We start from the raw sequence: 17,151 nt of genomic DNA on the forward strand, positions 1-17,151 counted from the left end.
TACTGAAATGATATTTCCCTTTGTGTGTCAAATATACATATAAAACAGTAAATCAATGGGGGAAAATGATGCAAATTCTAATTATAACAAAATCCTATTTCTTTTAAGCCTCTTTCAGACAAGTGTCTTTTAAATCCGTATTTAATCTGTGTTTTGTGGACTGTCATACGGAGCTAATGAAAATCTATGAAGCTATTTACAGAGGCGTAAAAAATATGCATGGGTTTGAAAAACGCAGCATGCAATACTTTCACCCGTTTTATGGATGTAATATGTCCACTGAAGTCTATGGAGAGTGAGTAACATGTGGAAGCATTGCATCTGTATTTGCATTCGCATTTGCATTCATGGGTATTATTTTCTAATGGACATAAAACAGATCTGTTTTTGACCAGTAGAAAATAAAATGAATGAAATCAAATACGGATGAAAATATAGATGCAATGCTGATGACAATATTGATGGTAATTTTATCTGTAATACGTCCATATTACAAATTTACAATTACGCTTGTCTAAAACAGGCCGTAAAGGGTTCTCACACGAACGGATTCTAATTGCAGGACCCGCAATCGCTGTCTGCGCGGATGATTCACTGAAAAATGCAGGCGTTGAAAGGCATGAACTTTTGATTTTTCCTTCACACTTGCGGATGTGGATTGTGTATTCTGTGAGCGGAAGAAAAATCGCAGTATGCTCTACTTTGCTGCGGGCTTTGTGCGGGCGGCCTCCATTGACTTCAATCTGACCCACAGCCCATATGCAATTAATATTGCGTATGGGCTGCGGGGACCCGCATCATCACTTAGCAATAGCGCAGGAAATGCAAACAATGAAAAAAACAAATTGTACTGCCCATGACCGCCGGCGAAGGGTCAGCAGTCGGCTAACAGCAGGAATCGACTGTGAGCCTTCCGCATGTGGAATCCGACCCATTCGTGTGAGCCTGGCCTTAGTATACCACAATGATTTTGGTAGTGAAGGAATTTTCTCTGTAAATATACAGTTATATGTAGAACATCTTAAAATATATCCACCAAGGCCAAAGCTGCCACCTTTTTACATGACACATTTCACTTTGTTGTTAAAACTAATGCAAATGGAATAAAAATATAGGAGACATAGGGATGATATAAAATGGGCAAATATTGGATGGCTTGCAGTGTACTGTCTGCAGTAATTTAGCCCTTGTAGACCGATCTCCCTGACCACCCCGACCACAGACCAAATCAGAGCACCAATTGTGCTAATAATATGAAAAAGGGGAGTGTGAAAGAAAGAGGAAAGTAGAGGGTAAAAAAGGAAGAAAAACAATAATTTGTGGTAGGATCCTCCTTAATATTTTATAGTAGGATACCAAGTTAAGGTTCACTCAGACTTGTACACATCACAGTGGTTCGATTCAGGGTCTGAATCAGAACATAGAACATCTTGTAACACACTGATATGTACTCTGCTTTAAGTTCTGGAAAACCCATTCATGTCCAATTGTCATCTCATACAAGTACAGTATATGCAGAATAATAAGGTAATGTTCCTGTCTCAACTCAGCGGTTGCTGATTGTTTATAGAAATTTGCCATATTGGATATTCTAAACATGTAATACATCCATATTTTGTTTGTATCTTGCCCATAGTCCTACCTACCGTATATGAACAAGCATGCATAAACATCCAGTCCTCAGCCCCCACTCTGCAGCAGCAGCAATCTCCAAGATCAGCATTTATGGGATGACTTTTAAAAAGTTACTGTAGATCATAAAATGTTTTCTCTCATTTAGTTTATTTATTGAAAAATCTGCAGTCCTTTTAAGTTAGTAGTAAAAAGTCACATGTGACCAGTTAGTGAGCTATGAGGGTCCCTGGGACAGTAAAATGGGTGGTTAACAAGTAGTCACATTGTGTTTCTGTTACAAACCTCTACACTGCAAGTACACATGGCTAAGGCTGCACTTTAAGGTTTCTTTAAACACTCTGAAGGTCGTTTTTCAATATACATAAGCATCTCAGCCCATTACATATTTTCTATTTACCAGTTACTATTTAACAAAGTTATTCACAAACGTTATGAACAAAACGTCACAGTCTAGCCTTCCAGCAGACATTTCTGTAGGTATAATAAATCCTCAAAACATATTTTAATATATATATTCAGTCCCCAATTCAAATTTTGTGCATTATTACACTGAGCTCTAATCATATATCACCTTACAGGTTTCCGTAATACTGTGAATATCAAGTGTAGTGTATGTTTATTGCCTTAACGTATCGCTTATCTCTTTTCATCTCCTGCTACATTGTGAGAATGCAGCCATAAAAGTCATTTCCACCAAATGTTAGGAATAGGACGATCAAACATGCAGGCTACAGGCTATCTGTATGTAAACTAACACCTTACATATTGCACTTAGAGGTTCAAAGATTCACAGTGTAAAAGGGTGTACAAAGACTTCCCACGTCTTTCGGATAAAACTCTGAAGAACTGCTTACCTCAGGGCTGGTGCATGCAGATTGCTTGCTGCTCTCACTCTCGCTGGAGCTACTTTCACTCTCCGAGTCTGATTCCGAGCTGGTGTCAGTTTCACTCGAGCTGCTGCTTGACCCTTTGATGGAGACTCTTGAGGCACTGTTACTGCATTTCTGAATGTCACCACTAATAGTGCTAAAGAGGAGAGAGGAAAAAGCTGCTAAGCTATACTTTGTGGTTCAGAGAAAAGAAAAGGAAGTTACAAAGTTAAGAACCACATGTCTTCCAAAGGCAAACTAGACAAATTGTTTTATGCTACAGTTACATGCAGGGCCACCATCAGGATAGTACAACTGGTAATGCCGTCACAGGACCAGTGACAAGCATAAAATAGGGCCCTGCCCACCGCCAGTTGTGCATTAGGGACCTGTGAGTGGGACCCCAGCAACAGTCACTTTAGAGAAAAGGATGGTCCGTTCAATATAATGTCACCTGCCTTGCTCCAAGGAGGCTACAACTGAGGCCAGGGTCATGTCAGGATCTTCTGAGTAAAGCCCCAGTTACAGGTGCTTGAGGCAGGACCTAGGAGCCAGAAATAGATAGTGTTCTGCTTTGGGGTCTGAATTAATTCAGGAGTTTGGTTGGAGATCTGAATTAATTTAGGGATCTGATCAAAATACATTTTGTAGGCAAAGAAGCAAAAAACTTTCTTTTGGAGGGATGAATATGGCGCAATGTTCAGACAATGATGACTCATATATTTTTGTCAAAAGAGATCTAAACTTATTTAGGAGAACCAGCTTGTAAGTACGTTTCGAGGTATGTGAACCTCTTCCTCAGTACTCGCTGGAGACATAAGTCGCTGATGGTATATCTCAGAAACGTTTAGTGCTGAACTTTTCTGTGATACACCGTCAGGGACGTATATCCTCAGCAAGTACTGAGGAAGAGGTTCACATACCTCGAAACGTTTACAAGTTGGTTCTCCTAAATAAGTTTAGATCTCTTTTGACAAAAATATATGACAGTCATCATTGTCTATAGGTTGCGCCATATTCATCCCTCCAAAAGAAAGCTTTTTTGCTTCTTTGCCTACAAAATTTATTTTGTTCAGATGCCTATGTTTCTATATGTTTATCATGTGGGTATAACTTTTTGTAGGGTGGGCTGCACCTTTCCAAGAAAAAGGCTCTTCCATCCTATCTCTGGGACTTCAGGTTCTTTATTTTTTATATATTTCTTCACTCCGAGATTGCTCCACTTCATATTTTTCTTCTACATTGAATTAAATTTTGGGGTCTGGTCAGGGGTTAAAATTAATTAAGGGGGTGTAAATGTATTTTGGCACCTGGTCTGGGTCTACACAGGATATTACAATGGGCAAACATCGTTCTTCTCTGCCACAGCTGTTACAGCTGTGGCAGAGAAGAATGATTTGTCTTCTATATGTTCTCAATGGGGTCGGCGCTGCTGCCGCCGGCCCCATTGGGCGCATATAGAGAAGAGAACAGGAATCGCAGATCGCAGATAGGTGCGATCTGCGATTTCTGTTCTATAATTTATCGGACGAGCGCATAAAAAGAGCTCATGTGTCCGATACCATTGCAAAGCAATGGTTTTAAAAAATCGCCAGACGCATGCGCAAATCGCGCGAAAAAATGCCCGTCTGACTAAGGCCTTAATGAGGATGTATCACGGAGAATTGTATACAATGTGTAAAACTGATGTAGTAAATATCTAAAAGGAAGTCGCTCATGTGCTATTGGAAGACATATAACCAGCTTCCCCAAAGTCTTTTAATTTCGATACTTTATGATTCCATCTATTAAACTATAAAACTTTATGACTTTGTGACTATCTGCCAAGCTTTCAAAGAGGTCTACATGGCGCCAAAAGCTGGCAGGGTTTGTACTGCTTGTTCAAATGTCATTTCAAATAATTTTAATAGACAAAACTCTGTTCTTAAAAGAGATGGAAAGATTTTATAATTGTTTTGACTGATATCTAAAAAATAGTAATAGTAACTGATAACTGTAGATAATATAAATTAAGGTAATCACAAGCATTCTGTATTGTAATGTTACATAAAAAAGACTAGTAATACAGTTGTTCTTTGAAGAAAGCTCGGTGTTAAACTAAAAATTATTTTGACACGGTTGAAATGTTACATCAAGTTATACTTCTCCGAGGAAAAACTAAGTCCATTGTCTGCATACATAATGTATGTCTGAAACATGCAGAAATGTGCAGAATGTAAACAATTGTTAGGAATTCCTTAATCAGTTTTATGGTGTTCAAAGTTGCTTCTATATATTCCCATAGTCTGCAAACAGTTATTTAATGTCCTTGATTGAATTGAAGTTAAAGAATGAATCTTTGACTGCTGAATGAATGTTTCTACACTCCACCAAGAAGGAAAAGTTGTGGAATTATGGAAAACACAAGATTAATAATTATGTTAATTAAATGCAAATGGTAAAAAGCCAAAAACAATATATTCAAAACATCTCAATTTATTCAGTATCAAATATGAACACCACGCACAGAATTACACGTACTTAGACTATTTAGCATGCTATGAATGAGGTTATTAATGGTTGGCTGAGGAATGCTCTGCCAGACTGACTGCACTTGGCTACGCAAATTATCAAAATGCGCTGATGTCAGTTCCCTCCATAATTGCCGACCAATGACGTCTCAGATGTGCCAGCTGGGAGACAAGTTTGGAGACGCTGACGGCCATTGTAGCACGTTTAGGCCATGCCGGCTACTCACAGTTGCACAAGCAATATGCGGATTGGCATTGTCATGTTGAAAAACAACTCCTGGTACACTTCAGAGAAATGCCCGTGCCACTGGTTCCACGACCAAATCAATATAACGCTGAGCTGTTAGTATACCTGAAATGAAGACTACTGTACATTGTATTACACTACACCATAAGTAGGACAAGTGTGACATTCTCTTGTGAAGGCCTCTCCATGGTGTTGCCCACATGGTCTCCAAAACAATCTCTGGGTGTCATTTTGTCCGAAACAAAATTGGCACTCATCACTGAAGAGGACAGACCTCCATTCCAGCTCTTCATTGCCAGAGCACCTGCTGCCATTTTTTCTGCACTTCATTTCCTATGTTTTCATACATAATTGAGTCACTTGGCCTTGTTTCTATGTTGAAGGTGGCGCTTTTAGACCGCAATTCCTCCATGATGACCACTTCTGGCCAGACTTCTGTAAACAGCAGATTGGTGCACCTGAGTCCTACTGGTTTCTGCCAGTTCTGAGCTGGTGGAACTGCTGGACATCTTCCAATTTCGAAGGGAAGTAAGCATGATGTGTTTTTCATATGCTGCACTAAGTTTCCTTGGATGACCATTGCAGTCCTCAATGTTGCCCGTTTCTTTTAATTTCCACAAAAGAGCTTGAAAAAGATATCTTGAAAAACCAGTCTGCTTTGAAATCTTTGCCTGGGAGAGACCTTGCTGATGCAGAATAACTGCCTTGTGTCTTGTTGCTGTACTCAGTCTTGCCATGGTGTATGATGTGTTGCATGACACTGTGTTCCACAACCTCACCTTTGTAGCAGAGTTTGGCTGTTCCTCACCCAGTTTTAAGCCTCATACACAGCTGTTTCTGTTCAGTTAATGACAATACAAATAGGTTGCATTTCAACCTATATATAAAAACTAGTTGATATACCCAGCTTTACCCGAGTTAATTTGGTAAAGGTGTTTACCTGTTGTTGGCACTGAAAATTTTATGGAGTCATGGTTACTTCAGAGGAACTGAGGAATAAAATATGTATACACATAGAGGAGCATTAGATTCTCCTCAGGCTGCATGTACTGATGTCCCTCTGCAAAATGTGCCACCCCTCCCACTCTCCTCACTTTTTACCTTTAAAGGTAACACTCCTTTTTATTCAAATTAAACCCCAGACTGGAGGTTGCAGCCCCTTCTTAGCCTTAAAGGCATGCTTTATCTCTGCAGTCCATGGCCGCTTCCTTATGTACTTTACAGCCTTTCATATACCTAGAGGTCAGTTATATTCACCTCAGTATATACATATAGAGGTGAGGTAGATTCCCCTCAGTATATACACATAGAGGTGAGGTAGATTCTCCTCAGTATACAAATAATTTTCCTAGGATTTATGGTTTCTGAGAAAAGAACTAGTTCCTGTTTTGCAGATTTTCACAGATTTTGACGCTGAGGTTTCATTCACATGGGCACGTCGATTTTTGTTCGGCCGTGTCACGGCCACACCACGGCCGAAAATCGCATGAACGAGAGGTGGCCATGACAAAGTCATGGCTGCAACTCCTGTTTTAACGCCTGTTCATTCGACCGAGGCTGCAGCTAGTCCCTCCCCCTCTCCGCTTCAGGCTATGGGAGCTGCTGGCAAGGTGAGGGGGCGGGACTTTAACACACTAGCTCCTGCCCCTACCCTTTCAGACAGCCGGCAAGGGGCGGAGAGGGGGAGAGAAGGGTGAGGGAGTTTAGCAGTTTGCATTTTGTTAATTGACACTAATAACACTTCTTTTTTTGAAAGCATTCTTACTTTGCAGCATTTTTCCACTGCTTAAAATGTTGGTAGAATATTAGATGTCTACACATTAAAGGGGTTGTCCCGCAGAAGCAAGTGCAGTTATGCACTGCTGTATGGCTATATTAATGCACTTTGTAATATACATCGTGCATTAAATATTGGCCATACAGAAGTTATACACTTACCCCCTCCGGTGCTGGCGTCCCCGTCTCCATGGCAACTACCAAACTTCTCCTCTGGTCGCCGCAAAAGTCGCGCTTGCGCAGAGAGGAATCCTCTTCTGGATGGTCTGGGCTCACGAGCTGTGTTCTGGCCCCTCCCCCTTCTCAGCATCATCGCGTAGCTCCGCCCCCGTCACGTGGTGCCGATTAGCCAATGAGGTGGCTGTAATCGTCAGTGGAGCTCAGACTGGAGAAGAACATCCACGTTGCACCATGGGAGAAGACCCGCAGTGCACCATGGGAGAAGACCAGCGGTGCACCTTGGGAAATGACGGCGGCCATTTTGGAAGAAGATTTTTATAATTTCATGAAACAGCTTCATGGTGAGTAGAAACGCTCTAAAAAACCGATTTACATGGGTAGTTTGTGATGTTTGCTTAACATGGGGGACTGGGGTGTGAAAATTTTTTCGTTTTGGCCGCAGGACAACCCCTTTAAGTTAGCACAAACTGAGATATCTATGATATTGTTACAATATATCTCTAAGTCTAAAAATGGCCAATTACCCCTGCACTGAGTATGCAAGTAAAACGAACATTGGGGTGCTGGTTATAAGGTGGTTTGTATAACTCTTTCTCATTATGTGCTTTACTATCATGTTCATTTGATTCATATTTGGGATTGTATGCACTGCGATACTGTCATAATATATACCACAGATTTTTATAACTTATCTGTCATGTATACTGTTCCACTTTTAATTGGTTTTGTTCTATCTATTTGGTAAAGATGAAATTTAGCTTAGCACTTTTATGCTGTGTGTTTAGTAATTTTAGTGTTGACTTTCCATTTCAAAAACAGCAAACAAGCTAGCATTAAAGGGTGACATGTGTTGTGCAATATGAAGATCGCAGTGGCGAACTGTGATCCAATGATTGCCAACCTAATTGAACTGCGATACGACAGTCACAGAAAAACCAACGTAGCTGGATTTTGGTCACATGTAGGAAATTGTATGCGACTTTTGCACCATAGATATCAATGTGAGTTGCGTGCAACTGCGCCTTGCCAGTGAATTATCTGTGATTTGGTTGTTAGCCAAATTGCAGCCCTGAAACAGTTATGCAACACATTTTCTGAGACGTTATGTCACGTGATACGTTGTTCTGTAGTCCCAACTTAATAGTGTGTATACTAATCATTTAAGAAGCTTACTTAGAAATTACAAAATACTAGCATGTTTTCAGATGAAACATCAAATAGCAGGGTCAATAAGAAAGTAATTTAACACTAAATGCTATCACAGATGCCCCAGTGGTTCCTGTGATAGATTTAAATTGTGTTTTATTGCATGCTGATCAGTCCATCTAGAATAAAACACGTAGTTGTAGTTTATCTATAATGACTTAATGGCAATAGAAAAAAAATAAAGCTCCAAACTTTACATTAAAAAATGGGAATAATCACTAGCCTGACAGCTCTTTTGAAGAACATTAGGATAAAACAGTAAAGACGCAGACCAGACTGTTAGGAGCACAACATGAAATGTTCACATTTCATTTTGCCTTTACTGGCCTAGAATATATTCTCATTGTAATTCCTTGCAAGCTCCTTAGTGGAAGAGAACAATGGAAAGATTCCTGAGAACTTTCCTTTGAGCTCTCTGCAAGGTTCATGAACATAAAACATTCATGATTAGAATGTTAGAATGCAGGACTGAAAGGAAGAAAAAACATATCAGTCTGACAGCAGATGACAGCTGATTGATATAATACTACTCTTCTGGCAGTGTAAGCCCATAGACAGTATCTTCCTGTATCGCCTACAGTTAAAATATGCTCATTTGAAGTTAAATAAAGAGCACAGAAACAGTACGACAGGTGTCAGGACCCCCCATAAAAGTCAGAATTCCGACATGATATTTTAAAAGATTCCCTCAGCAGTTCGGCAGTTGGGTAACAAACTCTACATGGCTGTAGCAGATTATTTTCATCTGCAGAGCTATTTTTGGTGCCTCTGTCTCGTCTGTCCTCATAATATGTGGTATATTTCTGTGCCAAGACATGACTAAAATGTCCCAAAATAACAACAGAACACCACATGAAGGATTTAATGAATAATATTAGTCTTTGACTTTAGGTCTTAAAGAGACTTTGTCATCTCCTTTGAGCCCCATAAACTAAAGTAATCAGCTCACAGAAGATACGGCCACTAGTCCTCTAATTATGAGCGGATGGCTATCCATGAGATAAACGTGAAGCAGGTGGGTGCTATGTTATGGCGTGACAATGACAGATGGAGGCGAAGGCAGACCATTTTTTAAAATCAAAAATAGACTTGACTGAACAACAACATTATAAACATTTTATTGCCCCATAGGAGGGTTCTGGTACTAGAACATTGCATTAAACATCACTCAATACTAAAAATGCAGATACATGCTGAAGGCATATCTACCTTTGAACTTCCTTATATTTATCATCTGCATCACTCATCTTACCATACTTTTGGAGCTCCGTGGTATGACACCGTAGGTGCAACAGTACTTATACAAGCAGAACGAGTCTACTTTGAGTATACTTTCCCTACTTCAGTCATAGCAGTGGTTCCATGGGACTTAGAGGGACGTGGAAAGCGTATTTCTGCTTCTCCCATACTACTCCTCAACTTATATATTTGGGGTTAGGAAGAATTTTGTGGAAAATTGGTTCCTGCTTTGGATCAGCACTGTAGAGCAATAAGCTGAGCTAGATGAACCAAAAATATATTTTTTTTTTACTTCACCATATTACTATATAAATAAAAATGGTGAAATTGCTTTTTATAAATTAATTTAAAATGAATGCCAAAGTATATGATTACAAAAATCATGGCAAAAAAATCCTGACCGCACAGAAAAACTAATACTGCTACTCTGCAAGTGTCTATTGAGAAGCAGGAAGGCAAGGGTGAAAAAGCTCTTCTGAAAAAGAAAAGATCTTCCTAAGGTCAAATATAATTATAATGATAATCTTTTTTTGTATAGTGCCAACATATTCCGCACCGCATATATGGTTGCATCCTAAAGTGGTATTAACATTAAATGCATTACAATATTTACTTTGTGCTAGAACATTTTGCCGTACCCCATTATGTCTGTATGCAGTTCATCAATACACATGGAAATCTACAACAGATGGGGATTTTTAGAATGGTATCTTGAGAATGCCCTAACACCGAAACAAATATCTCAGATGGATATTTTTACTCCTGACATAAACACACATCTGCTTATTTCCCATTAACCCTTAAGGTAAAAGACTTTCAATACTATGCATTAATACTCATGTAATTGCTCAGCCAGTTTTACCTCTAACCTTTAAAGTCATTGAGATAAAAATGCTAGAAATGTATTTTTTTCAAATTCCCCCAATGCTGAATTTTATTTTTATAAATGATGTAGCATTCATCGGACATACACACAAAAAAATTGCCTGTGTGCATTTTCTGTACAATTTGGATCATTATAATGCATGATGAATTGTAGGAACTGTATTACACCAGGGTTCTGCTGACATAGGCTTGAGCAGTTTACCATCAGCATAATGGCTCAGTATGTCAATAGTTTTGCTATGCATGGTTTACTCAGAGTAATTGGATATATAAAAATCTTAGAATCACAACTTTTTGTGATATTACTACATATATTTTACACCAGCAGAACCAAACTGCGATAAGAAACAACTACTTTTAATGTTAAAACTGTGCTTTATATTCATTAGGATCACTTTGTCTAATTAATCTACATATCCTAGATTTAGGTCTTCTTTTTTTTTTACTTCGTTTTATTCAAAATATTATGAAATTAGTACAAGGAACATAATTATACAGAGTCTGTTTCTTTCTTGTTCGCAAAGACAAAAGAAAAGGAAAAGGGATATCTTCTCCCTTTCTTGATAACATGAAGGGAATAGAAACTGTCATCATAAATTCTAATAAACAATTCAACAAACATATTGGCTTCTGTGTATATATATCTTATTTTTTTTTTTTTTAAACTTGTTTTTATTGAATCAGGACAAACTTTGACATTACAGATGCATTTGCCGTTCTGACTTCATAGATAAAGTTGTCGTCCTCATTCACTTTTATATAACATTTTTGTATAACTGGGAAAGTTGGGGAGGGGTATGAGGGGTCAGGGAGTCGAAACGAAAGGAAGGGAGGAAAAGGCACTCACAATAATAAACAAAACAAAACAAAAGAAAAACGGGGGGGGGGGTGGGTGGGGGAGGAGGGGGGGGGGTCGGTCCGTCAAGAAGGGACGGGGGGGGGGGGGGGGGGGGGAGGGGAGAGAACATTTGCATTAAACCAAACTTTTGACCCACTTGGTATTTATGCACTTAGTCTTTTGAACTTCGTGCTGGAGATCTTCGAAAGGTATGGAGACCCCGCGCGACCACGGCACGACCAGTGATTCACCCTATATTGGTGTATCCCCCATTGCCGCCTGCTCCTGGAACCAATAGGTGTGGTGAAAGCAATTTTTTAGTTTTTCTTTTACTCTCTGTGGCATTAATTGGATGAAACTTCCCCATGTTTCGAAGAAAGTTTGTACCATTTTCTCCTTAAATAATGAAGTTTCCGCCCAGTCCATTTGAAATAGGAATGCGAGTTTTTCCAGGAACAGTCTGAATGGGGGGCCTGTTGGTTGCACCCAGGTCTGCAGGATGGCTTTTAGGCCTGCTGCTGCTATAAAATGTAGTAACTTTCTTACTCCCCTTGCACAATGATATGTCTTGGGGTCTAGATATCCAAATATTGCCCACGCTGGTTCTTGTGGGCAGAAGTTTGTCAGGTGTGTTGTGGTGTATTCGCTTATTCGGGACCAGAAGTTTTTTATCAGTGGGCATGTCCACAGGCTGTGGTATAGATTAGTGTTTGGTTCCTGGCATTTGAAACAGTTTGGGGTGTCGTAAATTCCCATGTAAAATCCCTTAATTGGGGTGAGGTATGATCTATGGACTATCTGTAGTCTCATCTCCAAAAACCTGGCTGATGGCAGGCATTTGTGGGCTGATACTAAGGATTCCTTAATTAATGTAGGTGTGAGGTCTGGGTTGTCCCGGGACCATTTCCCAACCCCTGGATCAGTGTCCTCTTCTTCCCTCATGTTCCTTATTGCTCTGTATATTTTTGATATCATTCCCCGTGCTCCCGTTATCTTAGAGATCCAAGTGTTTCCTGCCTGTGTCCAGTCATGTTCCTGGAACTGCGGTGTAAGGCCTGCGATATAGTGTCTAACCTGTAGGTATGAGAACAGTGGAATAGGAATTTCGGGGTATTTTTGTTTTGCTTCTGCATGCGTTAGGATTCTTCTTTCCTTTTTGTGCAGTAATTTATCTATTGAGTCCAACCCGTGCGCCTTCCATTCAAAAAAGATGTTGTGGGGTTTTCCATCCTGAAAATTGGGGTTGTTTATGAATGTCAAGTGTGGGGATATGTGTGGTGACGTTTGGCTGTCTCTACGTAGTTTGTTCCATGCTTTCCACGCTGCTAATATCAGAGGGTTATGTTTGATTTGCTTTGGCAGTTCTGAGTATGGTTGGTGGAGTATATTTTGTAATTGTGTTGGCTTAGCCATTGTTTGTTCGAGTGTCGTGTTTGTAAAGTGTGACTTGGAATAAATCCAGTCATGGATAAATCTCGCTTGTGCTGCTAGGTTATAGTCCCTTATATTTGGTAGGTTGGTGCCGCCATTGTCCTTGTGTTTGTGTAGGGTTTTAAGGGCAATGCGTGGTCTTCCCCCTCCCCAGATAAATTTTCTATATAGGTAGTTGATCTTCTTTATGTCTTTCAATTTTAGAAAAATGGGGAGTGAATGCAGGATATATAGCAGTCGTGGAAATTCTACCATTTTTAAGAGGTTGATTCTCCCCAGAAAGGAGACCGTGAAGTTCTTCCATACATTTAGGGTCGTTTCTAGTTTTTTGACATATGGTTCGATATTTGTGTTATAGAGTGCAGAAGGGTTTTTTGTGAGTTGAATCCCCAGATATTGTATGGACTGTTTTTCCCATTTAAATGGGTGTTGGTTTGCCCATGTGGGTTTCGCTGGTCCTCTAAGTAGCAGTGCTTCCGTTTTGTCCAGGTTCAGGGTGTAACCTGAGAGTTTGCCTATTCTTTCTATTTCCCGTAATAGGGGTGATAGTGTTTCCCTAGGGTTGTTGACTATGAGTAAGAGGTCGTCGGCAAATGCTTCTACCTTTATCCTCGTTTCTCCGTAGCACGCCCCTGTGTAAAGCGTGGTGTGTGTTAGGAATCTGAGTAGCGGGTCAATTGATATGTTAAACAGTAATGGTGAAAGGGGGCAGCCCTGTCGAGCTCCTCTAAAAAGGTCAATGTGGGGGGTATTGTGGCCATTGACTGTGAGGATTGTGGTGGCGTTTGTTTGTGTTGTGTATATATAGTTTGCAAAGGTCTGTCCAAACCCTCTTTTTTTCAGCAGTACGTTTAGGAATGGCCAGGCCATTTTGTCAAAAGCTTTCTCAGCGTCTAGGCTGAGAAGCATTGTTATGGGGTTTTCAGGGTTTTGTGCTGCCACAGTTGCCGCTATGGCGGCCCTGATGTTTTTTAGGGCACTACGTCCTTGCGTGAAGCCTTTTTGCGATGTGTCTAGTATGGACGGTAGGATGGTTTGGAGTCTGTCTGCTAGTATTTTGGATAAGAATTTATAGTCGCAGTTTAGTAGTGCGATCGGTCTGTAAGATCGCGGGTCAGTCGGGTCTTTATTTTGTTTGGGGAGTAGAATTGTTCTAGAAGTGCCAAAATCCTCTATTTGGGTATCTTCCATGTATATTGCATTGTATAGTTGGGTCAGCACTGGTACTATGTCTGTTGTTAGTATTTTATAGTATTCTGTTGTGAGACCATCCGGTCCCGGCGTCTTTCCCCCTGCTGCCGCTGCGATTACGTCCCGAACCTCCTCCTCTCGTATGTCTGCATTCAGTACTGTTTTTTGTTCCTCTGTGAGTCTCGGCAAGCTCATAGTTTCTAAGAAATTGTGGATGTCCTGTATGTTTGCTGGTTCTGCCCGGTATAGATTTTCAAAATATTCGTATAGTGTTTGGGTTATCTCTTCCTGTTTTGTCATCAGGGTATTATCGTTGGTGTCCCTTAGGGTTAATATTGGTTTATGTGGCTGTCTTTGTTTGGTTAGGTTTGCCAACAGTCGTCCCGTCTTGTTGCCCCACCTATAAAATTTATTTTTTGTTAGTTGTGTTTGCCAATGTGCATGTGTGTGTACGAATTCATTTAGCAGGTGTTTTGCTGTGAGGAATATTTGATATGAGTTATCATCTTGAGCGTCTATGTGTTCTTTTTGTGTTGCCAAGAGAGAGCTGTGTAAGGCCTCAAATTCTGTTTGGAATTTTTTCCTTTTATGGGACACGTAGCTTATGATGTGACCTCTCATCACTGCCTTCGAGGCCTGCCAGAAAAGTGCTATGTTGTCTATGTGTTCGCTGTTGTCGTCTGCGTAGTTATTCCAGTGTAGTTTTATGTATTCTCTAAAGTCTTCCGATTCCCGTAGGTAGGAGGGGAAGCGCCACAGCCGTGACAGCCTCCGAGAGGGGACCATTTGTAACGTTATTGCGATCGGTGCGTGATCGCTTAATGATATCGGATGGATTATAGATTGCCGGTGGCAATCAAATATTTTGTTTGATATTAGGAAAAAGTCTATCCGGGAAAACGAGTGATGGGCGTTGGAGCAGCATGTATATTCTCTGCTGGTTGGGTTTGAAAGTCGCCACGGGTCGCACACGTGAAGTTGGTCTATTAGTGTGATTAGCGCTTGTGTGGTTGGGGTTGGTTGGGTGGAAGGTCCTGTTCTGTCAAGTGAGTCGTCTTGTATGCCATTAAAGTCTCCCCCCAGGATTATGTGGTCGTTTAGGTAAGGTTGTAGCTGTTCAGTTAGTATTGCATAGAATTTTGGTTGGTCTGTGTTGGGGGCGTATATGTTCACCAGGCAATATGTTTGTGAGTCTATGCTGACCCTCAGCACCAGGAATCTCCCTTGTGGGTCTGCTATGGTTTGTATCATCGTGTGTGGTATGTTTTTCCTTATCAGGATGGCTACTCCTCGTGATGCTGATGTATGTGAGGCTGTGTAACATGTTTCTATCCACGGTGCTCTCAGCTCGCCTTTTCCCTCCTTTTTCCAATGTGTTTCCTGCAGGAATACAATGTCTGGTTTGTGTCTCTTCAAGTGTGTTAGTACTTTTTTTCGCTTAATAGGTGTGTTAAGACCATCTACATTCCAGGATAGAATTTGTAGTGTTTTGGGTGTGTGGTATTCTGTAGTCTCTGTGTCTATAGGCATGTTAATGTTTGTGTTTTGGTCATATTTACCGTTGTGAGTGCCTTTCTGTCGTCGCGCCCCCCGGTCCCAGCGAGCCGTGGGTGCAACTGATTAGTGGTCGTGCCGTGTCGGCGGGGTCCTTCGATCTCCCTGTTGGGTTCCCTCCTAGAATTCAAATGGGTCATAGTGAAAAACATAGAAAAACTTATATAAACATAAAACATGTATGCAGTCTTTTCTTTTGCATTAGTGCTGCCACATCCGCATTATTTGGATCAGGGTCGTGTTGGGGGATCAGGGACCCAGTTCTCTTATTCTTTCTGTCTCATCCTCGTCCGTCTTCTTCTTCCAGTTGTAGGTGTCTCCTTGCGTCTTCGGGATTATTAAATATCAGAGTTCTATTGCCTTCTTGAACCCGAAGTTTTGCGGGATACAGCAGTTGGAAACGTGTGTTTTGTTCATGTAGGGCTTGACAAATTGGGGTGAATAATTTGCGTTTTTGAGAAACTGCAGCTGAGAAGTCCTGAAATATGAGGATTTTCATTCCTTGAATTATCAGTTCCTTTCGTCGTCTGTAGGCCTGTATAACCTCCTCTTTCGTTGCCCAATGCATGTATTTGGCTATCACTGGTCGTGGTCGGGTTCTGTTGTTGCGTCCGTCTCCTGGTGGGCCAACTCTATGGGCCCTTTCAATTATTAAGGGGTCATTTGGCATGTTGAGTTGGAGGGCTTGTGGTAGGTCTGTGGTTAGATATGTTAAGAGTTGGGCGTTAGTTACCGATTCCGGGATTCCCACAAAACGCAGATTATTGCGTCGATGTCTGTTCTCTAGGTCATCTATTTTTTCCCGGAGTGCTTCGGTTTCTAATCGGCTTCTTTGTAATGAGGCTTCTAAGGTGGCTATGGATTGGTCTGTGTTTTGGGACTTTGCTTCCAACTCTGTCAGTCTTTGGGTGTTGTCCGTAATTTGCGATAGAGCTGAATTTATAGATTTGTGCAATGTCTCTAGTCTGTTGTCAAATAATGGTAGTAAGATTTTTGAGACCTCTTGCGCCACCATTGTGGCCTGTGTCATTTCTGCGCTGTTATCCATCGGTGACGTGGCGGTTTGTGGAGGCGGAGTTTCAGGGTTTTGGTCGGATGTTGTTGTAGCTCGGGGTGAGGCGTTTCTTGAGGAGGGTATGGGCTGTTGAGTATTCTTGCTCTCTTTTTCTTTTGTACTTTTGGTCGGTCTGTTTTTCTGCTTTCCCCCTGAGTTTGATTTGTCTGTATCTATCTGGCGTGTTGCTCGTGTTGTAGTGTTTGAATTGCGTTCGTTTAGGTATTTGTCCATATTTCGGTTTTCGGTTCTGGTGAGTATGCAGACTTTGTGTACAAGGAGCTGCTATTTCCCTGTATCCAAGTTCGCTTTTGTTTTGTTGCTGGTTTTTTCGGTGCGGATGCGGCTTCTCGTTTAGTTATTATTCTTCCATTTTTGTTTGAGTGGTTCTATTGGGTTTTTCTGGTGGATTTTGTTCTTGTTATGTTTACTTTTGTCTCCCCTCTCGCCTCCACTCTATTCTGCAGGGTTGGGGGGTCTCTGTTTTGCGGGTGTTTTTCTTTTCCAGATCGTTTTCTTCCCCTTTTCTACCTCCC

The 17,151-nt window shown here is 40.9% G+C and overlaps 1 protein-coding gene across 1 annotated transcript in view; it reads right to left on the minus strand.

Annotated features, from left to right (window-relative positions):
* Positions 1-17,151, minus strand: part of AFF3 (ALF transcription elongation factor 3) — a 335,141-nt gene that overhangs the window by 56,109 nt on the left and 261,881 nt on the right. The window contains exon 8 of the mRNA XM_066577159.1: positions 2,490-2,661. Coding sequence (XP_066433256.1) covers positions 2,490-2,661 — 172 coding nt within the window. The remainder of the gene's footprint in view (positions 1-2,489; positions 2,662-17,151) is intronic.

This window comes from Eleutherodactylus coqui, chromosome 1 (assembly GCF_035609145.1).
Source record: "Eleutherodactylus coqui strain aEleCoq1 chromosome 1, aEleCoq1.hap1, whole genome shotgun sequence".
In the NCBI taxonomy this organism is placed as follows: Eukaryota; Metazoa; Chordata; class Amphibia; order Anura; family Eleutherodactylidae; genus Eleutherodactylus; species Eleutherodactylus coqui.